The 27678-nt window shown below is 41.2% G+C and overlaps 2 protein-coding genes across 2 annotated transcripts in view; one reads left to right on the top strand and one right to left on the bottom strand.

Annotated features, from left to right (window-relative positions):
- pappa2 (pappalysin 2) overlaps positions 1–4636 on the bottom strand; it is an 83483-nt gene extending 78847 nt beyond the window's left edge. Inside the window, exon 1 of the mRNA XM_008278849.1 lies at positions 3667–4636. Within this exon, the coding sequence (XP_008277071.1) occupies positions 3667–4636 (970 nt within the window). The remainder of the gene's footprint in view (positions 1–3666) is intronic.
- Positions 4637–11583: 6947 nt separating this feature from the next.
- On the top strand, positions 11584–27678 carry cop1 (COP1 E3 ubiquitin ligase). The gene is made up of 20 exons (XM_008278848.1): positions 11584–12456; positions 12551–12610; positions 13450–13547; positions 13988–14052; positions 14184–14303; positions 19295–19363; positions 19563–19622; positions 19816–19895; positions 20166–20229; positions 20561–20675; positions 21074–21209; positions 21912–22055; positions 22742–22850; positions 22970–23051; positions 23156–23272; positions 24191–24308; positions 24795–24919; positions 25020–25180; positions 25419–25463; positions 26509–27678. Exons 1-20 carry the CDS (start codon positions 12089–12091, stop codon positions 26524–26526), a joined length of 2154 nt encoding a protein of 717 aa, XP_008277070.1. The 5' UTR covers positions 11584–12088; the 3' UTR covers positions 26527–27678.

The raw sequence follows: 27678 nt of genomic DNA, 5'->3' as shown, positions 1-27678 counted from the left end.
ATGCAGGTTTAAGGCACTTCCACATTGGCTTTATTTTCAGTCCCAGTGGCTATGTCAGTATTTTATATATAGTGTTTGGATTCAGGCTATATTTTTTAAAGCCTGTAAATGGAGCCAAGAGGAGGTGCAGACGTCTAGTTTCCTCTCAGACTATTTAAACTACAATATGTTGAAAGGTTTGTGTTCAATTATGCCAAAAAACTGTCTGTCTTAGGTTTAAATGATGTAATATTCAACATTTCTTCATAAATGAGATACAATCTAAATGTAATCAATTTTGTAACTGACCGTGATATGCGCCTAAGTAGTTGTTTCCTGTTCTCAAAGATTGCATTGTATCACAGTAAGAATCTAAGACAGAGATTCTTGTCAAACCCAAACTTTAAAAAAAAAATTCTGTTTTTTAAAAAAAAAATATGTAAAACGCATTTGAATTTTAAAGACAAAAACCATTAGATGGTCACTCATCAATGCACTCTTGTTGAATTTGATAGTGCTGTGCCATTATATGGGGCAATACTGGTCATCATAACCAGCCAGTATTATATGATAACATACTAGTATTTCCATAATCCAAAATCCAGTAAAATACCTATAATTAAGAATTTATAACAATTCTGGACTTATGAAAATGTATAACCAGTGTCATGATTACATTGTTTGTCCAGCAGCCCAGTCCGGACTGTACTGTTTACGACATTCTGTGACTGTTACACATACAGCAACACGGCAATAAAGGGTGAAATGTACAAACAAATAGATTTATAAGATCATCAGTAACCATTAGAAGTCAAACCAATGTCAATGTCATGTCTAGCAGAAACAATAGGAGTTTGTTTTTCACTGTATTTGTCAAATTCCTTCAGGACACTACAAAGAGAAAGGCCCATGCCACAAAATGCCGCCCTGCACATAAGGAAGCAATGAGGGGAAAAAAGTTGAGTAATGGAGTCGGATCTTTGATCAGAGTAAATGTGAGCGGACGTAACAGTTTGTGGTCTCCCTCACTATCTGGACAGCTGTGGTGCTGCACCATAGCGCTTTTATCCTCTTCAATTTGTTTGATGTATGTGTTGTTCTGTCAAGTGTGCAGCGTTTCAAATGCAACATTTTTGATGTTGGAAAAACAGTGATGTTTGTCTTCATGTGAGGAGCCTGCAAAAATGAAGGTTTCATTGGATCAATGTGTCTGCAGCCACCGCTCAGAATCAATGGGAAGCCACAGGCGAGTTAACTATGAGGAGTGAGACTCAATGAAACACACCCTGGGAATTTTCACGGTTATGTAACCACGTGCTTGTAGATGTAGAGGCTGTGTTTTGAATGAAAATGCCATTTAGTTTGTTTTGACGAAAGATGCCTTAAAAACAATTATTTTTTTTCGTCATTAGATAACTCAGACAATATTGGGGAGATTTTTAGCTTCATGTAGACGCTTAAGTCACCTGAATTTAGTACCTGCCTCTTGGTTTAATGGTCATATGATTTGCACAGCTCTGGTTTTTAAAGGAAGCAGTGCTTTTATAAAGAGTGAAACAAAGCATTAAGCCTTACTGTGGCCATCGTGATCGACCATCATCTTCATCATCATCAATAGCAGCCCTCAGCCCCAGGAATTATCATTGTCATTATAATCACATTATCACTGTCAGTAACATTATCCGACCACACTCATCATAATTGCATCTTTGTCGCTGTCATTATCCAATTATAGTCATCATAATTATCATTGTTGTCAGCAGGGGTGTAACCAGACCCTAAAAAATGCCAAGGTCAAGAGGTCACACTGGTTTACGGTAGGGGTGCGCGTTTAGGTTAGGTTAGCTTATGTTGGGATATTTTGTGTCTTTATATTTCGACTGCACTTGCATTTTTTTTGGGGGGGGGGATGTGATAAATGTATATATGAATTAAGGTCAGGCCTAAATTCCAGAAAAACACCACTCATTGTTATTCATGAGTGGAAAAAAATGGAATTTACCGAGAATAAATTACACAAACTCGCAGAGGGGATGACACAAAAATATCTCAGTGTTAAAGCATACTCAGTTTACCATTTCATATCTCACGCTGACACGTTTTGGCAAACAAGCCTCAATCAAAGCAGCAGAGGAATGTCATTCTCCTCCTTTTTATAGAAAATAAACAATTGTTACAGTGCGTGCAGCGGCGGTATTAACTTATGTAACCACACTGAACCGTGGTTTTTTTTGGAGTTCATAAGTGCATATTTGTGTGCGTGTGCTGTCATTTTAGCAAAGTATGCACCGAGATGTAAAATAGTGATGCTGGAATTTGTCAATATTTGGTCATATTGATTTTTTTTACAAACTTAAAGACCTAATAAATCAGTCTTTATATTAACGCTTTCATGTTTTTTTGTTACCAAAATACATACAGAGCTGCACATTTCACGCTTGGAAAGAAACTATGAACAAACTTTGAAATGATTGCACTTATTCTAATTTACCTCAAACCTATTTCTGTAATGCAATTGCTCATTTTCCAACACACAAAAACCTAAACATACCTGCAGTGAGCTAATATAAGCCTGTATATCATCAGCCGAGCCGCTTTATGAGTCTGGCAGTACTCGGAAGTGAACCCGTCTTGCGTTTGATAGTCCAACATGACCTCCGTGCCAGCGCTAGTAGCTGCCAGTCTCATAGAAATCAATAATATGGATTAGAAATATAAACTGAGCAAATCCTCACATTTGAGATGCTGAAGAATGACCGGTCGTGTTGCTGGACTCATTACCACATTTCAGTCAGTTGATTACTCATCTCGTGGCTTCAGCACTAAATGTTATCACTGATAAAATGCCACTTCCTATAATAACTGTGATTTCAGCCGTCACTGTCACCACGTCTGCACCAAACAGACTAAACCCTGAGTGACCTCTGTGTGAAAACCGGCCTCCTGGGGCCAGTTTCTTTTTCTTAGAAACCATTTAACAAGAGGATTTTACACAACACAAGAGCCTGTTGTTGAAAAGGGTAAACCCAAATGTTGTTAAGGATTACTGGACACAAGCTGCATGGAACCACAGGCGTTATGTATCAGAATTTCTTCAGAATCAAACAAGTTGGGAGAGAGCGGCGTGAAAGTGAGCAGGCAGGCTTGCAGAGGAAAGAGGCTGGAAGCTGAGGAAATTAAGATTTAAATATGAAGCGTTCGTTTGCAAAAACAGATAACTCCATTTTTGTAGATTTCCAGAAAACTTATATTTTTGTTGTTTGCATGAGATAACATCAATCAAACTGAAGTTAAGTGGATGTGACTCAGAAATGGCATGACAGATATAGAGACAACTTAAGTTTGATATTGTCTCAGGTAGATGATGGGAAAGTGGTTTTTCTGAAGGTTTGTGAAGATGGAGTTATCTGTTTTTGCAAATGAACTCTTCAGTATAGTTTTGATGTAAATATGCAAATGCACAAACACAAGTTTGAAGCTGTTTGCAATAAAAAGAAAAACATCCCTTCATATCTACAGACTGGGCCAGAATGAGTGAATAAAATAAATCTATGGAAGAGTCTATCCCCAGAATGTGGCCATGAGCCTGTACGTCCAACTCTCAGGAGGAAAACTTGTGTGACATGCCAGAAATAGATTCTACACTCATCGGTGCTTTTGATGCAAGAATGACCCGTTTACACCCACCTGCAATGACCGCAGGGTTGCTCTGCCCTCCCTCTGGCTTCACCCACAGCTCCAGGCTGAACGTGGCCCGAGGCAGCTCCACTCCTGCTGCCAGCTTCACCTTCAGCTGCTCCCGGCGTCCGTTGAAGTACAGGGCGGTCATCCAGGAGGGGGGCACTCTCGGCATGGGGCTCCCCCAGCTGCCTCCGGGTAAGCTCCCGGGAGGATCCCGGTCCTCCAGCTCCCCGGAGTAGTCCACCGTCACGTCCTCCGGTGCGCCCGTGGAGGACTGGGGGTCTCCGTTTCCCTGCTGCAGTCTGTGGAGGATCTGGAGCCCCCTGGAATCTGTGGAGCTGTCAGATGAAACTTTCTCCCAGGTGGAGTTGCTGTCGTCGTCGTAAGGAAACGTCGTGCCGAGGCTGCGGGCGAACCTGGAGCGGTGGTCTGGCCCCGTGCGCGCCGCTGAGGAGCCGCTCTGCCCGGCGTCTTTCGGGAGAGACTTCCCGGGCTGCTGCGAGGCGTCTTTTCGCGCATAATCTGGGTCGTCGTCTCTGGAGCGTTTCTCGTAGAACCGTCCGGGCAACGTAACAAATCCATCCCCGGCTCCCACCGCCACATCTTCAGCGTCTCCCCAGACGAACTTCTCCTCCCCCGCCGGAGCGACCCGCTGCGCCCCGGTGTCGAACCTGCAGCCTCCTGCGCAAACCGCAGGAGCGCTCTTGACAGTGTACAGCTCTCTCCGGCTCGTGTGCGTCCTCGGACGTGCCGCTGGAGGGCGGTGTTGGGACGGGGAGAGGGAGCGGGGCTGCCGCCGGGACCTCCAGGCGCCGGAGACGGTGCAGGGTTCACCTGCTAGCCTGGAGAGCTCACTGTCTGCCCGCCGGGCCAAGGCACGTTTGTACCGGCTGAATGCATCGGAGCGAACCGGGTTCAGCAGCCACGTGTTAGTGATGAGGACGAGGAAGATAGCCAGTAGTCTGATCAACAACATTTTCTCACGTCAGGGAAGGTATTTGGCGGGGATTTGTTGAGAATAAAGAAGGGGAAAAAAAGATTTTAGTCTTTTTCCAGGTCAGCAGCAAGAAGTCCCACACAGACTGTGTTTTAGTTCAAGATTTATTTGCGCATATTTCCCCAAGCAATAAAGAAAGTGCTGTTAAGGTTGTCTCTTTTTTTGGTCTTAAAAATTAATCTATTTCAGTAAACAAATTAGGAAAAGAGCCTAATTAAATAGGCAATAAACCATCAGTGCATTCCAAAGAGGTCAAATTAAAAAAGCAAAAACGCATCCAAAGTTCTCACTTATTGCAAATTGAGGTTCTTGGTAGGTGAAGTTAATTTTGAAGGTTCACAGCAAACATAAATCTCTCCTAAGTTCGCCCAAATCCTTTCTTGGATGTGCAGTTCGTCTCTACACTCCTGCTGCACTTTGCGCGGACGTTCAGAGGCGACGCTTTGCTTCTTTTCCATTCATGTTTACAGTCTGCAAAAATATCTCTGACACTTTGTTTCTGTTCACAGGTAGAAGAAAGAACTACTTCCACCAGCCTTTCAGTGAACCCACGAGGTAAAGAAACACTTTTGAAGCGTTTACGCACTGATTTAGATTAAAATGATCATAAACACGAGTGTTTTATTACTGGATGCTATACGGCAGATTTTTTTTTATTTTAATTAATAAATCATTCAAAGTCTGATTTCACTCCACTCTGACTTTGCACAAGACCTCCTGTGTTCTTTTATTACCTGACCATTGCGGCATCATTTAGTGCGTCCTGATCCAAAAAAAAAAAAAATATGACTGCAAGGTGAATCAGAGAACCAACTCCAAAGGCAAAAATGAAACGCAGTGCAAAGTGCCTGAACTAAAATAAAGGCTACTCTACGTGTTGAGCTGTCCTGTAATTTCTGAGAGAGGACGAAAAATTATTAGTCCATTAAATCAGAGTTGTGCGTCAGCTCCTCTTTTTGGGTTTTGTTGTGCGTCTCTGTGCGCCTCAGACTTGCTGCTGCTGCTGCTGCTGCTCCTGTGCACCGGTCCATGCAGTAGTAGTAATATACTATCCTCCTCCATTCACTCCTTCATCTCTCTCTCTCTCTCTCTCTCTCTCTCTCTCACTCTCTCTCTCTCTCATTCTCCCGAGTCCAAAGGTTTTTATCAGGGAGCCCCTGCCCGCCCTGACATCACCGGTAGGGGAAGTGTGGTGGAGGAGGAGGAGGAGGAGGAGGAGGCGTCCTACCCCTTGCCTCACACTTGAGTTTTACAAGGGAAATCCTCTTCTCTCTCTCTCTCTCTCTCTCTCTCTCTCTCTCTCTCTCTCTCTCTCTCTCTCTCTCTCTCTGTCTCCTGCCCAGTCCTGCGCTGTGCATCCCTCTGATCCAGAGTGGAGACAGGAAAAGGGTTGTAAAGTATATTTATGTATTTATTATTCTTGTCCTGACCTCATCCATCCACCCATCCATCCATCACTGGCAGGGGAAGAAGTATCCAGATCCTTCACTTGAGTCAACATGGCAATACAAGAGTGTAAAAATGTTCATTTGCAAATCGGTTGTGCGTTCACCAGCAAAAAAAATAAACAGAAACTGCAGGGATGAAATGTGACCAAGTGCATCTCAAGAAGTGTCAGAACAGCTCTTGTGTGCAAGAGGTGTGTTGTCATGTCATGTTGATGCGCTGCGTGTCAGATTTGACATATTTTCTTACCTGTTGCTTTGCAAATTCGGAGTTAGATATGATGCAGCTTTGCAAGATGTGTGATCTGTTACGGAACAAACCGACAACCGAATAGTCAAACCAGAACCACATCTTTCAAGCTAGCATTGAATGAGCACTTGTGCATCAGTTTGCTTTGCTGCTTTGAGTACATTTTAAAATCAGGTGTTTTTTGCTTCTTAAGGAGTCGTCTTTATGTTACAGTATTTCAACTTTTACTTGAGTGACAATCTGAACACGTCTTCCATTTCTGTAAAAAGCTGTAAATCAAAATTGCAAGTATATTCTGAATGCTAAAAGTTTAAGATTTCATCCGGAAAATTTCCCCTTGTGCTTGCAGTTTGTATGAGCAGCATTTTACTGCTTTACTTTGCTGTGACGGTGAAACTGGTGGAACCATAACAATGCATCATATTGTGCATCTTCATCATTAGTTCGTGTGAAAAGTCTTGATTTACAATGTAAACTGTCTTCAAATAGAGAGAAAAATACAACATTTCTCAAACATAGTGAAGTATAAATTGGAATTCAATGACAATAACTCAACCTAAAGTACATTGCTTGAGAAAATATACTTATTTTCCACTACTGTCCATGTCTTCTTAATGGGAGGCTCTACTGTCAACCTGGCAGTGGATGAATGATGGTGGATGTGGCCGCGATAGGGGTGGAGGGGTGTTTGCTCCTGCTACAGTAACATAAGTGTGTTTGATCTCTCCCTTGCTACCCCTCACTTTTTTTTCCCCTCCCACACACACACACATATACACACACACACACTACCCCAAGTGAATGAGGTGAGGTTTGAGTAACCCTCTCTACCCTTTCTCTTCCTTTTACCCTCCCTCCTCTCCCTCCTTCCCTCCCTGCCCTATTCTCTTGATCTATCCATCTCACTCACTCACGCTCTGGCTCTCTTCAGTGGTACAACACGGACAGGCACAACATCTGTCTTGCACATGAAAAGGTTTTTTTTTTTTTTTGCGGGTTTTTTATCATCCAAATATGCTACCTGCTTTGTGCCGAACTCTCTTGTGCTTGCGTGGGCCAAGCAGGGGCTGAGAAAAAGGGTTGAACAGGGAGAGGAAACATCGAGCGAGAGGGAGGAATAAGAGCGAGGGAAGTTTTGGTAGAAATGGGGCACGAGTGAAAATGAAAACACAACAGAATACAAATTGCTTTAATGAAGAAATCACAGAAAAATGCAGTATTTTCTATGTGCGTCTGCAAACAGAGATGCAAATGTGTGAATAATGCATCATAAAATACATCAAAAAAGACTGTTTATGCTCATGATTATTTGCCCTAATCATATTAGTCTCTGTATTTTGTATTGTTTGACAAAAAATATACATATATATATATATAATTGCCCGAGGTCCACTTACTTCTTCTGTAGCTTTTAAACACATAAGAAAGTAAACATCCTCCTCTGAGGAAAACTGAGCGATAGGGCTGAAATCTCTCAAAAAAGCAAATAAGAGAACCTTTTCTTTTGGTTAAATTAACTTTTCTGTATGTGTAAAAGTATAAATATAAATATTACCTGCTGCAGAAGAGTGCAAGTGAATCTCAGTGATACCTTACACTGAGTTTTGCAGAGTCCAATGTTATCCTTTATTTTGTTTGGTAAAAGGCATGCGTTTAGTGTTGCAGCATATCCTAACATACTCATTTCTTATCTTTGTTTTTGTCTCTTCAGGCCAACAGCAGCTGATCATATATGCATGAATATTTTGACAAATGAGAAATACCCTGAAAAATGGAAAAATGGCTTTTGGCAACTTGTGCAGGCCCTCTAACTCAAAAGACAGGTGTACTTACTGTGATGTTTCCAGACCCTGCGAGCAAAATCTATACTGATTCTGACAACGCAATAAACCTTTGTAACTGCATTACACTGTCAGCTGCCTGTAGACTTTTATGTTTCACCACTTGATGATTTCAAAGCTTCCACCCTTGTGATTTGCGCAGCAGTTTTTATGATTTAGAGACGTAGCCGAGTTCATGCGTTCGCTCATTATTCACTCCCTAAGTGGTGATTAAATTTTTTAAAAAACTGGCTACTGCAGGCAGCTGTTGTTCCACACCTTCTGAAATGTTGCCCCTTCTTCTTCTTCCCCCCTGCCAGACCCCGCTATTTTTTGTCAGGCTCAATTTGCAAACACGGCCCTCGCTCGAGGCTGGAGATGGAGATGGAGGAGGAGGCCACTGGCAGTTATGGCAGGGGCCCCCGAAGGGGCAAAAAACGGTTCCTAAAGAGTGGGAGGCAGGAATTCCACAATCCCAGCCTGCCTGACTGAGGGATCTGCCTGCTAAACATTCAGTTTTTTCTGCTGGCAAAGTGCCCTTTGAAATCCAGCTGCAACTGTGTTTGGGGGGGGGGGGGAGAAAAAAAAAAAAAAAAAAAGAGAAAGAAACAAGAGAAATAGGAGGGGGGGTGTTTCAGAGAATGCAACAAAAACGGGATAGAAAGAGACGATGAAGGAGAAGAGACAGAAGAGAAAGAGAGGAAGAGGGCAACAGAAGGGTGTGCGGTGTCTGCTGGAGTGTGTGAGAGCGTCTGAATGGGCGTGCACCACCGGGGCCTCACCCCCCACTGGAAGGGACCTCCACAGATTATCCTTCATCTGAGCTTGTCCGTCTTGACCCCACCGACCCTGAGGCCCGCTCCATGTCCTTCCCTCTCTCTCTCTCTTTCTTTCTTTCTTTGTCACACAGACTCTTTACCTCGATCGCTCATTTTTTAAAATGTTATTTGATTGTTTATCCACACACACCCTCATTGTTTCCCCCGTGTCACTCACTCTTTCTTTCTTTCTTTCTGTCTTACCTCCGTGCCGCTCGCCAACATCCAACACACCATCATCCGCTGACCCTCCAGCTCCACCCCGCCGACACCACACACATTCCCCGAACGCACACACACACACACACACAACCTGGATCCTCATGCAAAAGAGGGGGACCCAATAGGAGAAAATCCAGGCTGATGTGCAAGACAAATGAGGAGGGGAGGAAAGAAGAAAAGGGGATAAAGAAAGAAGGCAAGCTTTTCAACACCACTGGTATAAAATAGAAAGGAGGGAGAGGGAGGGAGGGGGACAAATGCAACATGGTGTATATACAGTACTGTACTGCAGGTGTTTTCAGATGCTGAGTATCTGGAGTATTTAAGATAAAGCTGATATTTATGTCTGACACGAGATGCGGTTTCTTATCTCTTCTTGCTCTCTGCACTGGAAAGGTCATGTTTAACAATCTGAATAGCAGTTTCAAAATGTGAGAAAAATACAATTATCTTAAATTTATAGTCACGAAAAGCATCTCTATTATTTGTATGTATTCAGTGCTGTAAACACGCTGACTTCATGCAGCACAGAGGAAGACCTTTTACAACACGGTGGTCCCTTCCAGTGAAATTAATTTACTCTTGGATGTATCCAGTAACTTTCCTCTTGCTGAAAACCTTATTTCACGCCCTAACTGAGCTTCATAATGATACATATAAACTTCTTCCGCAAACAAAAACATGGGAAAATCCATGTTGTGCGTGCCGACGGCGGAGGACCCCCTTTATTTGCCCACGTGGAGGTAAAAATGGAAAAGCAAGTAGCAGGCTGGATAAACTGTGAGCGCGAATATGTTATTGCTCCTTAAGTTTTATTTGCGAAGCTGCAGGTGGATGCCTGGATGACATGACACTGTTTCTCTTGGCTCGGCAGCCGGCTGCACTTTGTGGATGTGACCTACCTGCTTGTTTTTTTGATGTAAAGGCAATATCATCTGGGAAAAACATGACAAGTATGAGGAGGCTGTCTGTGTTTTTGAACATAGGCTGAAATCCTTAGAATGTTCTTAGAATATCGAAAAAGGAGCGTTTGTGTCTGTGTGTGGTCAGATATATTTAATCCCTGGGATATAATTCATGCTTTGTAAATTTTCCAAGAGTGAGTTAAAAGCTGATATTTGCACATTATCCCATTGAATCTTTGTGTCATCAGTGAGCTAATATTGGTCTTTTAGTAAATACTGGGTGACAAGTCGATCAGATGTTGGCCTCTCTATTAGGAAGACTTGTAAAAATCTACTTCAATCCAAAACACCTCTGCCAAAAAAGTGATGATTCTACTTTACATGTATTATTGAGGTCATAGTGAGCGGTGATGATGCACTGGGCTGCATTCAGTTTAAAGGGGTTCCTTTTTTGTATTGGACTGAATTGCATGTGTTTGGTTAACCTTACACAGTAGCTTGTGTCATTGTTTATTTCAAGTTTGAAACATCAATGTTCTGCTTTGTGCTTGTTGGTTTAATTTGTCAGCCTATTAAGTTCAGATCTATTTCTTTATACGTATGTCTGTATTAATTCATATCTGTCCTGAAATTAGGTTAAAAATATTACCTGCTTGTACGCCTGCTTGCTTTTAGAAAAAAAAAAAAGAGCTGATTTATTCTTTTTGTTAAAAAAAACCCACAAACAATGCCACCTCCCCTAAGCAGGAGCTGCTCACTGTTCAAGCAGAAAGAAATCCAGCTAAAGTACGAAAAAGTGACATTAAATGTTACAAAATGTGCATAGATGCAATCTCATGGTGCAACAAGTGCATACAGCCAAAATAAAGGAAGCTGAATGAATAGTAAAATGGTTTAGTTCACAGGAATACAACGCTCGTCAATACACTGATTCACCAGCGGTGTAAAAATGCCTTTACATGTGCTTTCCTACTTGAAACGCTTTTGTTGTTTGTGCTCACTTTGAAGGCTGTGGGCTGTATTTCATAATAACTCAAATATTTTACTTGCTTTTTCGGAGCTTGACGCAGTATCATAGGCAGATGTGGTAGAAATGTTAAGAAGTTGAAGAAAGTTATTGTTGCTTTATGCTCAGTGGTTCTCAGGTAAGAAAGAAGGAAAGAAAGAAAGAAAGAAAGAAAGAAAGAAAGAAAGAAAGAAGGTAATCTCAGTGCTGAAAAGTCCATTATCCAGTTTACTTATATGGAAATGGAGGGGGAACTGATTTTTGTACAAAAAGCTGAAAAAGTAACAGCACAAAGCCCCATAGATTGTAGTAAAAATCTCTCCGGGGAAGAGTTATTTACCAAAGATAGTATTTATTGCACGATTGTTGTATCGGATTGCATTAATAAAATAATAAACAGGGATTTTTGTTTTTCTGTTCAGTGGTTGTAGGAATGATTCTAAACAAGCAAAGAGTATTTAACAGAAAAATTTCCTCTTTAATTAGCTGTCATGGAAACCAGAAACACACTGAAAGACAAATGGACGTCTGTGGTATTTTTAGCTGCTGCTGTTAAACTCCTCCTCGCCAGGGGGCGCTACGTGAAAGCCGGAAGAACGGCGACTACCCGGGTAATCGAGGAAACTCCAGAGATTTTTTTTCTCCGTAGCTAACAGTAGCTAGCCGGCTAATCTCCTGGACAACGCAGTCGTGGTTATGTTATTGTCCGCTTCAGTGTTCGTGTCTTTCTGCCCGTTGTAATCCGGTGATTCTGTAACACGCCGTCAGTGAGCAGACGCGAGGCGGACACCGACGGACAAGTTTAAACCAGCTGGATGTTCGGCCACTGTTGCTTTCTCCCAGGATGCTAGCAGTTAAGCGAGCCAGCTAGCTAGCAAAGCTGCTAAAGTAGCCGAATAGCAGCGCTGTCCGGATGCTCTGAACAGCAACGCAGCGGATTTTGGGGAGTTTCTAGTCGGCCTCGCATGATGTCAAGCAACCGGCCACAGCAAAGCGCTGGTGGGGCGAGTTCAGTGCCCAGCACAAGTAGCAGCAGCAGCAGCAGCAGCAGCACCGGAGGCACCGGGAACACGAACGGTGGCGGCGGCAGCAACGCCGTCACGAGTAATGGTAACAATTCTGGAAATGTTGTGCCCTCCCGGACTCCGACAGCGACCGGCGAGGGCGGCTTGTCGGTGCCGAGTTTGGCCGCCGTGCCGTCGTCCCGGGGCGGGTTTGCCTCCCTGAGCAGACCGTCTGCGTCCTCGGGCAGCAGAAAGAAATCCCTCCATCAAGCACCCTTGTACAACGGCCTCTTGAACTCTTACGAAGATAAAAGCAACGATTTTGTCTGGTTAGTTTCTCCTGTCATGCACATTGCAGGGTTTTGGAAGCCTGGTGGTGTCGGTGTTGCAAAACTTTGACGCAGCTCTGTTTTTGTTTTTCAGTCCCATTTGCTTCGAAATGATTGAGGAGGCACACATGACCAAGTGTGGCCACAGTTTTTGGTAAGTGTTCAGATGTAGTAGAGTTGTTGCACAGAAGTTGTTTATAGTTTGACAGTGACTCACCTGTTGAGGAGCTGTTTAGCCCCCCAACAGAGCAGTTTACGGCAAGAAGCAGCTTGTGTTGTGTACAAGAAAATGCATGCACAATATTTAAAACAGCAACTAGATTTTGCAGTTTTTCCACAATGCAAAGCCAATTCCATTTTTTGCATTGCCAAAAGCCATTGTCCTTGCAAATTATTTGCCAGTATTTGTTCTGTGGCCACTGATCAGACTTTGCATGTAGGTGGTCTGTCAAACAAAAGTTGTACACCACAATTAATCAGATAGGTATCAACTGCTAATCTATTCTCCAACTAGTTTGCTAATCAGTTAACTGGTTTGAGTAAAGTTTTAAGAGATAAAAGTCAATCTTCACTGATTCTAGCTACTTAAGTGTGTCTTTTGGTTGTGTACAAAACAAGACCTAAACAAAAGGATGTCATTTTGGGCTTTGGGAAACACTGGCAGGTTTCAACATCTTCCCACATTTTACACAAATGAACGCACAACTAACTCGGTTAATCGAGACAATAATCGTTAGTCGCAGCCGCGCTGTCCGCAAACTGAAACAACAAAAGTACCAGCCAGTTTCAAAGGCGTAAAACATGCACAGGCAGTATGAGAATTGAACAGTCCGACTTGTCTGTGCTTGGCATGGCACTGTCAACACAGTTATGCTACGGCTTAACTTAATTACCGGGAGCTCAGACTGTCACAGTGTTGTTTTTGTCCTCATTTCCTTAGACTGTTTCAGTTATTTCCACGTACATATCCATTTGTTTTCTCCCTCCTTGCAGTTTCAAGTGCATCCGCCAGAGCTTGGAGGACAGCAACAGATGTCCCAAGTGTAACTATATCGTCGATAATGTGGATCAGCTCTACCCAAATTTTCTCGGTAGGTCATTGGAATCGGAAGCTTGCAGTTTGCTCTTCTCTGCTTTCACTAGTGATCAAAAAAACAGCTTGTTGCCCTCACAGTGTTGCTCCCATTGGCTGTTATGCTCAGGTGCAGTTGTGTTATCTTCATATTGTGCTGTGTTATGATTTTAAAATCACATTATTGAAATGGTTTTTATCTGACAGTTATTTAATGTCAGTAAAATACAGTTTCGACATGATGTTTATCCTGTGAAGGAATAGACCTCAGTGATTTTTAGACTGGTAAAGATGTTATTGCTGTCTCTCATGTATTAACTACTAAACTGGCTCAACCAATGTATCACTGCTTTACTGTTGAAGTCACACTCTGGTCATGTTTCTGTCATATACTTACATAGCTTTTCCACCTCTCTCATTTACCCCTTCTCCACCACCTGTTCCATCCCACCTCCCCAGTAAATGAACTGATCCTTAAACAGAAACAAAGGTCGGAGGAGAAGAGACTAAAACTAGATCATCCTGTAAGTACAACACCACCGTACTTTAATCAATTTGTTTATTCTCTTTATGTGAAACTGGCACACTTGTGTTTTCATTCTCGCAGTGTTAGAAATCTGTCACTCATAACTGATCAGTGCCTGTTAACCCTCAGAACGGGTCGAGGTGGCAGGTCTTCCAGGACGTTTTGAGTCCTGATCAGGAGAATCTGGACCTGGCAAATGTCAACCTAATGCTGGAGCTCCTGGTTCAGAAGAAGAAGCAACTGGAAGCAGTGAGTAATCATATAAAAGGGATTGTAATTAATAGATTTTTTTTCTGCAATTTGTCTTGCATTGCTGCTTTTTGGCTCTTAAGCTTCACCTAGGATTGGGGAATATTTCTTGATAAATTGGTATATTTATGATTATCTGAGCCACAGATTATTCATAATGTATTGGTCCATGGTAAAGGAGGACAATATATAGCATCGCTTACCAAATTGAAAGTACACACTCAGGAAACGAGTCTGTTTTACCTTACTTAAAAGAAACCTTCTTCTGTTATGTCTGACCCAACTGATGAACAAAATTGTCTGTTATGAATGAGTAAATGGTGGTAAATGGTAATTTCCATTGGCACCAAAACTTCATCATTACATCAGTTCATGTTTACCTCTAAAATTTACCAAAGAATTGTGTGAAGTGCCGATTATGATAAATTAATGCTCATAGGTTACATTGAAAAATGCTCAACACAAGGAGTCCTTTATATCTGGAAATATTAACAAATACATTTATTGAGAACTTCAGTATTTATTCTTTCTGGCTTAGACAAGGGACTGCATGGTGGATCGGTGGTTAGCACCGTCGCCTCGCAGCTAGAAGATCCCCGGTTCTCTCTGCTTGGAGTTTGCGTGTTCTTCCTGTGCAGCACGGGTTCTCTCCAGGTTCAGCCGACAACATGTTGAAGTTAACTGGTGATTCTAAATTCTCCGTAGGTGTGAATGTGAGTGTGCTTGGTTGTCTGTCTCTAAGTGTAGCCCTGTGATAGACAGGCGACCTGTCCAGGGTGTCCCCTGTCTTCACCCTAAGTCAGCTGGGATAGACTCCAGCCCCCCATGACCCTTGTGAGGATTAGGCAGTGTACAGCTAATGGATGGCTTAGACAGTCTCTCTGGTTGTCAGAAGTTCAGAGGATGACGCTGAGTAAAGACACTGAAAGTTGGTGCACAGTAATCTCCTCGATCACTGTGACACATCCCCTTTTTGTTGTTTTTGTCAGTCTGTGTGGTCTGAAAAGAGAAGTAAGAACCACAGCCTACCCTGTTGACTTGTGTTCTGACACATCAGCACTGTTTTAGAGTTACAGTGAGCATGCGTTATAGACTATCACTTTTCAACTGGAATCACATGAGCCTCTGCCTTTGAGTTGCAATCCTGCTCGCTGCAAGATTAGTACGGAACAGTGTGTCAGTTTTGTTAGGATTTTCTGGAGGCGCTACACAAGTCCTTTAGCTTTCTCCCTGTGGAACACATACTCTTCTTCTATTTCTGTACTTCACGTGAATACAAAAACATACAGTCTCTCTCTCTCACTTTCTGTGTTTGGCTTTCACACTGACATACACACACAAGGGCCGTCAAATCCTTAAGCTAATACAATAGCTGAGATTAGCCTATTGCCTGCATGTTGGTATCTGTCAATATGGAAGTTAGTGAGAAAGTGCAAAAAAGGAGTAATTCTGAAATGCTGGCAACGTTGCATTGCTTGTCCACTAGAGAGCACTGGCAACTTTACACAGAACAAATTTAAAACCATCTGTGGGGTGGGGCCTTAATGGATCAGGCCTTCTCCGGTGCACAATCCAAGTTGAGATCTGGAGAGTTTCGAGGCTGGGTCAACACCTTGGGCTCTTGGTTGTGTTCCTCGAGCATTTCCTGAGCAGTTTATGTGGTGTTGCAGCACATGTTGCCCTGCTGACGGAGTTTAGAGAGTGTTGACTTCAAAGTAGTGGCAAAACTGTACTGATTGTTGCAGAGTGAGCACAACCCAGCGTGGGGCAGTTCACATTGTTGTTGCCGTCATTGACGTTAACCTGTGTGATCTGAAGCCAAAGATCTACATTTTTAATGATGATATTGCTCATAGAAACACAATCATCAGGGGGTTCTAGGTGGCTTCACTTTAACTGTCTTTTTTTTTTTTTTTTTTAAGCATACAGGCTTGACATAAGTTTCACGAATGCAGCGAAACTGATTTGTGACTCTTTGGGGAGTAAAATCTCTCATCTGTAATTCCTCCTTAAATTAAGTACATGTACGTTTGAAACAGTCTTATGAAGCCTCAGTGATCGTTTCCCAATGATTGTGGTTGGAAGGGAGACACTTTTCGCAGACACAGTTTTGCCAATTGCCCAACCAACATATGCCAAACTGTCATGTATGTTTAGCCTTTGGTGTAGTAGTCATAGTAGTCATCGTTCTGTCAACCGTGGACCAATTTCGACATCGTCATGGTGTCGCTGTCATCTTGTGCTACGAGAAGAGCTGAACATTTTTAAGATTGCATGTCATCTTTGTTAGACGAGGCCACAAGTGCGGTTGCTTTTAGTGGCCGTACCAACTCAGAATCCTGTCAGTTTAATCAGATTTGAAGCAAAGTGCTTTACTGACGGGGCAGAAACAGAAGGATACTCAGGAAGATCATTGAACAACAGAAGGCCAGTCAGTCCAAACAGAAAGGAAAAAAGGACCAGAGAGGCAGAAGTAAAGTAATAGTGACACATAGTAAATGATTTACAAAATAGATCACTACAACAACACCAGATAAAATAATAAAAGCACCATAAATGCCATATCCAATTAAGGAAAAAGAAAATAAAAGAAATGGAGGGTGAAACCATAAAGACAGGATGCATAATATCTGGAAATGTACAGGAATGAGTGTCAGGGATGATTGTGATCACGGTAACGTCGTTTAATTCAATAGAATCGTTTAAAAATCAATAAACGGGGCCTTTTTTGCAGTTGTGAATTACTGACATATAATGTTGAGTCACTACATGGCTGTTTATTTAATAATAAGACAGACAGCCCACGTGTATTTCTGTTTAATGAAACCTCTTATAGCCTTTTATTTTTTTTTTTTTTACTGTATTAAACATTAAAAACAATATGCATATGAATAAAGAAATGAAATATTTAGCCCACGATGAAACAATTAGCATTAACTTAACCGTTCAGTTATTTGCCGTGTTGGATGATAAGTGATTTTTTTGCATGCAGTGTTTATCTCCGTTAGGTTTGTCCTGCAGTAGTTTAAAATCTTGCCACACTTAATATGAGACATGGCTAGCCCAGTTTATCATCTACTCCAGCTCAGATTTTAGCTTCTGCCATCAGTTATCCAGGGATACTTGTAGTCCAGTGAACTTATTCGTGGGTTTGACTCCCTTTATTCATAATTTTCCATTGTAATGTTATGTTAATACACACTGACAATTTAAAAAAAAGACTATTTGACTTGAATAATCTTTCCAGAATATCTTTCCATGCCAGCCTTAACTGCTGTCCTGATGCTGAGTTTATGAGGCCATCATGTGGCACAATTACAGTCAATGTTGGTTTTCTTGGCAGCAGCTCTTGTAATTTGCCAGGTACAGCCTTGTGATACAGGACTGCCACTCTATCACCCACAGTATTAAAGTGTGCTGCAGGCAAATTAGAGGCTAACAAGTAGCATGAGGACAAACTTCTACATGTGTCCTGAATTGACACAACAGTAGCTTCATGTGTGTCCATCCTCTCGCTGTCTCGCCGTGTGTGGTTCCACCTCTGATGCTTCTGAAGCGAGGCACTTGAGAAATCATTTGAATCAGATATCCTGGCCGTGGCTTTCATAGAAATGTTGTGCTGTCAAATTGTCCTTGTATGAAGAGAGATCTTTTTTTTTTCTTTTTTTTCTTGTAACTTTGGGATCTAGAATCTGACAATCAAAAGTTTCCTAAACTGCCAGTAGATCTTTTATCAGCTGTCTCATAGCTCCTTCCAATAACAGCCTCATTTCGTATTTGGCCAGATTTTTGGTTTTTCTACTAAAGCAATAAAGCCAGGTCAAATATCTGATTGACAGTGCCATTTACTAAAGTGTAGCTACCACTGCTCATCGCTGAAACAACCACTCCACTGATTTAGTTTCAGGTCATCCCAGTTTTCATCTTTCTGGAGATGTTCTGCTCGCCAGCGGCTGAATTTAACAGCTGCTTTCATCCATGAACAGGACATACAACCAATTCCTCCATTCAGTAATGTGTGTGTTCTCACTTCTCCTGGATGATTTGGCTCTGAACATGTTTAGTTTTGCTGTTTTTATCTGATTGGACATGCATTTGTTTCACCAGTCATTCATTTTACCTAATTATTTGCGAACTCCTCATTTTTGGTCCCATGTAGATATTTCACTTGACGTCTGAGTCAAGGAATGCAGATGTTTGTCCAGATGTTTTTTAATCACATAAATTGCACGTATAGTTACTACTTCTGTATGTACAGTCATTCCTTGTGAAACTAAACCTCTGGCATCATCCAAAATATATTAACAGCTTAGATTGAGTTGTCCAGTGTTAGACTGTGTGTTAAACAACTTGTCAGTCAGTGTGGGAATCATAGCAGATTCTAGTCCTGCTTTTAAGTTTCTAGGGGTCGGGCTGCTCTTTGGTTTTCATTAACAACTGCGGCTTTAAAGTAAATCCAAATGGAAACGAACAAATGTGAGCTTTGGTCCAAACTTAGATTTTTCTGCCTTTTTTGGTTCATTTTGTTGTGCTAGGCATTCAAAGCACGAGATACTTCTGACCACAGCTGTCAACAGCTGTCGCCTCACACTCAGAAACCCTTGGGTTTGGGATTATTGAGCATTTTCAGGTGTTGTTCTGGTGTTGTTTTTTTGTTTTTGGTATGAAACTTTAATTAAATTCAACTGCCCCGTTCTGCAAAACATTGCTTTATTTCGCAGTTCTTCCGTTTTAATGGAGGTACTTTTGGAGAATAAATGATTGTACATCATAAACTGTGATCTTTAGAATTACTTAAAGCATTTTCTTTTTTCTTTTCTTTTCTTTTCTTTTTTTTTTTTAGAAAAAAAAGATGTCAGTGTTGAACTTGTTTTTCCACTGAGGGAGCGAAAAAAATCTATCCTAAAATCTTCTCAGCGGATCGACAAAAGTATTCTGTGGCTTCAGTTGTACTTGTATTTCAATGTGTTTGATGTTTGTGTCTCTGCTAGGAATCCCAAGCAGCTCAGAGACAGATCCTCATGGAGTTCCTTAAAGAAGCCAGGAGAAACAAGAGAGAGGTACTGCTGTTTTTACAGACATAATATAAAGGTTTGCCATACAGAGCTCTTGTACTTGTATTTGTAAAGGAGAAAACTCAGCTTTGTACAAGCAAGATAAAAAAAAAAAATAGAAAAAGCTTAGTGTATGTAAAGAAAAAAAGATGTACAAAATGTCCACATGCAAGCACATTTATTGGTGTTTTTTTTTCTTTAACAGCAACTAGAGCAACTACAGAAAGAGCTCAACTTTCTTGAAGAAGACATTAAGCGCGTTGAGGTAAGTAAACGAAGTTCACCTTTCACAGGCTAAAGACTCATTACCAAACCCCGATGCACATTATGTTCTCATGGGAGCGCGAGAGAGGAGCATCATGTACGTTCATGAAACCATATAACACTGTGAGCGACTGAACCCACTTATCAACGCAGCTTGAGATGGACAAACAAGCTATTTTGGTGTCATTTTCCAGGAAATGAGCGGGCTGTACTCTCCGATGATGGAGGCAGAGTGTACGGTGCCTAACGTCGAGGCTCCCTCTCCAGCACCCAGGTACCGCCGATCTCTGAGTCCAAATAAATTATATCTGTACAGGAAATTAATTCATCATCCCGGATTTTCAAGTTGCTTGTTTACCGAGATAGAAAGTCATTCCAAACACAGATGTGTGCTGACTGATGAAAATCTTTTGCTTTATAATATCCAAGTTATCCTTGTAAAGCAACTGTGAGCGAGCAGAAGAAATCCTTACATATAGACAAACCTGCATATTGTATAGTGCATCTTACTATTTGTCTGCTTGTGTGTTTTTTTGTTGGATAGCTGTAGTAGTATTATCGAGCCAACGGACTACAACCAGCCTCCAGGATTTGGTGGAACAACCCAGGTATGTAAAGGAGACATTTCTTTTCTGTTTTTTTAAAATAAATAATTTAATTTTCATAGTCTTGGTAAAAATTCAGCTTGTTAAGATGCTTTTTTTTATAACACAGATGGTGGGATCCTCAGCTATTTGTAAAATCTCTTTGCACAGTGCACACATTCTCCCATGTTTCAGGTGTTAAACAAAGCGCCTGTCAAGTTTAGACATAGGTTTCAATGTTACCACAAAAATAATCAGGCATACTCTGAGGGAAGATATAAATGAACTTTCACAGAATAGATGTCAGTTTGAGCTCAGCACTGACTTCGCTGCACTCTGGGGATTGTTTGTCCAGGGAAAACGACAGACCTGGTACAACAGCACTCTGGCATCAAGAAGAAAGAGGCTGACCGCTCATTTCGAGGATCTGGAGCAGTGCTACTTCTCCAATAAAATGTCGCGCATCACAGGTACTCTTCACAGGTTGTTAATGGTGGCTGCTTGAACATCTTTAGGTTGCTATCTAGATGTCTTCATGTTATACGCTGTTAGAGACACTGGACTACAGTTAGGAAAAACTATATTACCCTTAACAGGACACTGCTTTTTCACAACTTTTTCTTATCATTTAGACATTTACCATTGCTGCTTGCTGTCTCAGGATGCATGTTTCTGATTTAAGGCCTCATTACGGCTCATAGCACTGGAAGAGTGACAGCATTATTTTGTTTGGAGCTGCAAAGCAAACCAATACTGAGATATGACATGAACCTTCTTTAACATGCATTATGGTTGTATGTTGTCTCTTATTCACAACATACATTTGACAGGTGTGGGTATACTGACGTTGTGTTTCTGGTGTTTTCAGACGAGGGCAGGAACCTGAACCAGCTGGATGATTTCATGGAGTGTTTGTCCAAGTTCACCCGCTACAACTCTGTGCGGCCGCTGGCCACCCTCTCCTACGCCAGCGACCTCTATAACGGCTCCAGTATTGTCTCCAGGTAGGAGAAACCTTGAACTTGCATATTGCTTGTGTACTCTTTGAAGTACAGCTCTGTAATGAGTCAGGCTGTGATCAACATTTTTGTGTAAAAGCACAATGTGAATGTTCAGTGCTGTAGGTCAACAGGTGAGACTGAAACAGAGGTCCGGTTCCCCTTACAACATAAAGCATTCACTGAAACAAGAAACTTTTTATTTATTTTTATTTTTTTACAAATTCAACGCTGTATTTTCAGCTTTAAAGAGGTTTATGAGCTTTTAACTTAAAACATTCTCCCAGGGATAAGGAGTCAGGGCAAATTTTCCTACCCAGTATGTATCAACACATTGAGGGACAGTGACTGACATAGATACACACAGCACATACATGCATCCACACACACAAAGAATACACTGTACACTCTGCATATAATCAATATATAGTAAATTGTTGTATTATTTAAACTGTAATGCTAATAAATAAAATTGAACAAAATTGTTGGACCAAAGACAAACTATTTTTCTGTATTTCTGTAAGAAATTATGATTCAGGCATCCTACACAGGGAGCATAAGTCTTGGTAAATCTGTGTTGTCCTGCAAGTTTTAATTTTATCAGATTATAGCATTTGATCTCATCCATTCCTCCCATAAAGACACAGAATCTTTCGTACTTGTAACCTCTGCTCACTATCTCCCACTTTATTCCCACCTGTGTTTCAGTATTGAGTTTGACCGTGACTGTGACTACTTTGCCATCGCCGGTGTGACCAAGAAGATCAAGGTGTTTGAGTACGGTACTGTGATCCAGGATGCCGTGGACATCCACTACCCAGTCAACGAAATGACCTGCAATTCAAAAATCAGGTGAGGGAAATCACTTCTACCAACAGAAACAGGACGTATCCTCTCAGACCATGTGACCAAATACCTACAGGGCGAATTTCTGATCCCTCGTAATCCATGTGAGAACATTTTTGCACACACATTTATTCAGAAGATATGCTTATGAATGCAAAATCTACTTGGTGTGACCAGATATCACATGATGCCCTCCAATTTTACAGCCCTACCTTAACAAAAAATTATTTCCCAATAGTGTAATTGGACCTGGGCTGGGTGTTGTACAGGTCTGTGCACGTCAAACTTTAACACTCTGTCGTGTACATTTGTTAAATAGTTATTGAAATGGCTGAACAATTAATTGCAATATTGTCGAAATTGCAACATGGACAAGTGCAATGTCCACATTTCAAGATGTTCAGTTTTTTTGATAAAGCTAAAACGTGTCACAACATTAAATTGTAAATGAAGCATTATGGTACTGGAGATGCCCCATCCTATACACCATTTTCTCCAGACATGATGGAACAGGAAGGAGTCTTAAAATCATGTTGCAATTACTGTCAAATTGATTGCAGTAGGACATTTCTGGGCACATCCTTCTGCTCTCATGGCCAGTACTAAACCTCATAATGGCTTGTACAGTTTCTCAAGCAATGATGAACTCGAATCTTCATGTAAAGTGAGCCGACCTTGTTTGTTTGTTGTAGCTGTATCAGCTGGAGCAGTTACCACAAGAACCTTCTGGCCAGCAGCGACTACGAGGGTACCGTCATTCTGTGGGATGGATTCACGGGCCAGAGGTCCAAAGTTTACCAGGTGTGATGAGGGAGTTAATTTAGGCTCACTATTAGAATTCTATGTATGTTAAAATTGGTCTTCAAGGATTGCTTAAATTCCACCATCGGTTTCAAAGATTTCTTCTGAATCGCTTTCAGGAACATGAAAAACGGTGTTGGAGTGTTGACTTCAACCTAATGGACCCCAAGCTCTTAGCCTCTGGTTCTGATGATGCTAAAGGTAACACAAGACTACAGACATCAATCAGATTTTTATTTCAGCTTCTGCCACACCCTATTCTTTATCCATGGTCAATTGTTTTTGTGCTGTTTTTCACTCTTTAGTGAAGTTGTGGTCAACCAATCTTGACAACTCAGTGGCCAGCATCGAAGCTAAAGCCAACGTCTGCTGTGTTAAATTCAGCCCAACCTCCAGATATCATCTGGCCTTCGGCTGTGCAGGTAAGATCAAGACTGCTTTAAGGTTTTGTGTGTCCTGTTAATCTTGTCTTAGTCTGTTTTAGTGTTAGTTGTGGACAAATGGGCAGTTAGTCAAATAGATTATACTTTAAATTAAAACCTAGTCTAAGAGCAAGTTTAAATGTAATAGTATGAGGTCTGATTTAGGCCTGCAGTAATTCTATTTTTCTGCCGTTAAAAGTCCATACTAAATTGAACAGGAGTTGAGAAATTTGTCAGCGCACCCCGCTGTCTCTCTTCAGAATCACAGGCAGGGAACCTTGTTTTTCTCTCATTGTGACGTATTATTATCATCAATGCGCTCAGCTCGCACCACTGCAGATTTTCCTCATAGGCTACTAAATTTCTTCTGCGGTCACCCAGACTCTGGTGGTCCAGACAAACTTCTGAAAACTTCATTTATTGCTCTCCCGAAGGAGAAAGAGGAATTATAAGAAATATTCAGTTGTACACAGAAACGGTCCTTTCCCGTAACTAACATTGGATTAACAGAGGTCAGAACTAGCAGAGCAGAAACAGCGGTGAATTGCCCTGGCTTACGAGTATTTACCCCATTCCCCCATGTCTCTAAGGACCAAGTCCACTAAGCCTGGAAAAAGAAACCCCTCCTTGACCTTGGAGTTGTTGGTTTACTGTCTGGAGCAAAGCGAGCACATTCGAAGTAAAAGCAAGCAGGCACAGTGTACCATTTACTAAAAGACAGAACTGATGGGGAAAACATTTCTTGTTAGAGTCACACATTTCAGCGAAAGCCAACAAAGACATTGCACCATCTTTTTACCACAACTCGGTGGTTACTGGATAGAGCTGACACTGGGTTGTTTTTTATCGATGAAGGATATACAACAGTCCCTTGTCTTGAGTGCTTGTCGTCTAAATACATCTCCCTTTTGCTTACAGACCACTGTGTTCACTACTATGATCTACGCAACACTAAGCAGCCAATCATGGTGTTCAAAGGCCACAGGAAAGCTGTGTCTTACGCCAAGTTTGTCAACGGAGAGGAAATTGTTTCTGCGTAAGTCCAATCAGTCTTATCTTCAGCTGTAGTGTGTGACAATAGACAATAATGCGTAACGTCAGAAATGCTTTTTTATGTAATTTTGAAATCTTACATGTTCCAGGCACCTTTATTTACAATTTATAGTCATGCCAATAAAACTATATTTACTATGTATGGCATTATGTATTTATGCTTTCCCTAAACAAACTGCTTAACTAGACATGACCAAGATATTCTATACTCTATGTTCTCGGCTCTATTTTTGTTTTCTTTACTTATCTTCAACGAAAAATAACTAGAATTCCTGAAAAATATACGGGCCTTGAACTGCAAGTTTGAAATCACACCTCAGAAGTCTTTTGTGTGTACATGTTTTAAAAAACTAATCTTGTTGTACAGAATTGTTATTGAATAAATCATTTGCCAAGCCCCATGAGTGTTAACATGTACGATCACCACATGCTCATGTCTCATAATGTATTCGGGTTCTGTAATCAACAGTTCGACAGACAGTCAGCTGAAGCTGTGGAACGTCAACAAACCTCACTGCCTTCGCTCCTTCAAGGGTCACATCAATGAGAAGAACTTCGTGGGCCTTGCATCCAACGGAGACTATGTTGCCTGTGGTAAGCACATCCTTTGAATGAGACTACAACGACCATGTTTTTGAATACAAATGTGAATTTCTTGCAAATATAACATCACCTTTTGTGTGTGTGTATACAGGCAGTGAGAACAACTCCTTGTATCTATACTACAAAGGACTTTCCAAGACACTTTTAACATTCAAGTTCGACACAGTCAAGAGTGTCCTGGACAAGGACAAGAAGGAAGACGACACCAACGAGTTCGTCAGCGCTGTCTGCTGGAGGGCTCTGCCTGATGGAGTGAGTTTAGCTCAGTTATATTGTTACTGATTATGATAAACGACATCAGCTAGTTTGTCCTCGTAACATCTTAATACTTTTGGAAAGCTTGAAAGGTCTTTGAGCCATGAAAAGACGAATTCTGTTCTTTTAAATATGCCTTGAGTTTTCACACTGGGTAATATGAAACTGCATTTTCTTGTCAAATTGTATTATTTTGTTGTAACCTATGCTTTGTTCGTGATACTTTGTGTTTCAGGAGTCAAATGTGCTGATTGCTGCAAACAGTCAAGGAACAATCAAGGTTTGTGCTTTGAAACATTACATTTGATGCTAATCACAGAGTTTCTACATGATTTTTTTTATAGATTTTAGTGTCCTGCCTGGTTTGCCGCTCAGTTGACAGAAAAGTAATCATATGAAAGACATCTGACAGTTTTGCTTGTTTTGAAAACCCAAATTAGCACAATCAAACTATTAATTTTCTGTCAGTTGTCTTATTCTCTTAGAATTGTGATAATTTTTTTAGTACCATAATGTTCTGACTGTTGAGTGCACCTGAATATAAGCCGCACCCACTAACTTTAAAAAGAAAATTGTGCATATACAGGCTGCACTTGTCTATAAGCTGCAGGTGTCCACGTTGTAACATGAGATATTTACACGGAAAGATTATTTTTTTACTTTTAATTAAATACATACCGGTACATACACAAATACGTAAATGCTTTTTTCCCCAACAGTGCTTGTAACATGGCTGGTTAAAAAAATAAAACATACAGTAGCCTACCAGGAAAAGTCATTGATCGCTATCTTCATCTTCCTCCTGCACTAAAACCACTAAAGTCGTCTTCTTCAGTGTCGGAGTTGAACAGCCTCAGAATTACTTCATCACACACTTCCTCAGTCTCTCTTTCGTTGTCGCTCTCGATGTCACTTTCGTCTCGAGGCAAATTCATAAAACTTGTAAAAATCCATAAATTAGCTGCATCATTGTTTAAGCCGCTGTGTTCAAAGCGTGTGAAGAAAGTAGCGGCTTATAGTCTGGACATTACGGTATATCAATATACTGGCAACACTAGACTAGATTACTTTGGGAAAGAATCAATTTTTGTGATCTAGGAGTGCTGTACCTTTAAATAGCATATAGCCTTGTACAGTACCAACACTTTAAAGAAAAAATGTTGTAGTTTCATGCTTTTGTGCTTTATTCAACCTAATATAGCATTAAACTCAGCTTCTATTGTTAAATACACGACAAAGCATTGACCTCATTGCTTACAGCTCATTGTTTCTAGTGACTGTGATCTCCAGATAACATCACAGGTGAATCTTTTGTCTCTGTACAGGTACTTGAGCTCGTCTGAAGACCCGCCACATCTTCAGTGGCCGTTAGGAACTACCATCAGCCTCTGTTTGTTCCGCGGTCGGATCAGTCTGACGCAGGGAGATTCCAGGCCGCCTGCTGAGCACCGGAGGACATAAACTGAATCTGTCTTATTTTTTAACGAGCTACAAGTTTTCGGACAGCGGCAAAGACTTCGCACCAGTACATCCGCATAGAAGGAGAAAGATGTGCTGCTATTTTACAGCAACAAAATGAGGACCTAGCTTGGGCACAAAATGGAACAAGAGACTTCAGAAAGCTGTTTTGTTTCCTTTTCAGTAAAGTTATACTGGCTACAATAGAACACCTCTTTATGGTTTTAGGTCAAATCAAAACTTGTACCTTTTTTTTTTTTAATTAAGCTGTTGCTCTTAAGGGTACATCCAGCCAAACGCTACTAGTGTGATGCATTTTCTCTTTTAAAGGCCAAAGCACAAGACAAAATGACATGCAAAAATGATGTCTTCTCATGAAGCTTTTAATACCCCCTCGTTGTTTGTCAGCCTCCTGTTTTTCCCCTTCTTTATGTGTAGTTTTTATGTTTTTCAGATTGGGAGAAGCCAGTTTTAATAAATATGACTTGAATTTCATTCTGTCATGCGTATCGTCAGTTCCTCTTCTGGCTTAAGAGTGCAGAATGTGAAGTAGTGTACGCAAGTCAAGGAAGACCAATGAATTGTGGAGATGATGAGAAACTCCTCTCTGTGCTAATATTTCTGTTAGAACAAAGCGAGACTCGACACGTTTGTCTGTAATCACAGCTATTCTCATGTAACTTAAGGCATTGATCTGCAGTGCCACATGGAACTGGAGTTTTGTTTTTTTTTGTTTCTTTTGGACATATGTGGGCTGTTTGTTGCTTGTTGAAAAATCAAAACCTCGCAGAATCAGTTTTAGTTCTTTTAAAGTAGCAATGGAATTACTCTTCACATACTGTAGGTTTAAACTGTATCTTCTGAACTGAGCTACATTGTAAACTTCAGGCAAACTGCTGTCAGTTTCTGTGGAGTGGTGATCCATGATGACGCATCGAGAGGGTTTGGGAAACACCACCAAGACCTGCCTATTTTATGATAACTGAGTGAGAGAGGTGTTTTGTATTTGTATAACTGAATAAATTATTTCGAAACAA

Source organism: Stegastes partitus, unplaced genomic scaffold (genome assembly GCF_000690725.1).
Source record: "Stegastes partitus isolate 25-593 unplaced genomic scaffold, Stegastes_partitus-1.0.2 Scaffold134, whole genome shotgun sequence".
Classification (NCBI taxonomy): domain Eukaryota; kingdom Metazoa; phylum Chordata; class Actinopteri; family Pomacentridae; genus Stegastes; species Stegastes partitus.
This window is presented reverse-complemented; position numbering and strand designations above follow the sequence as displayed.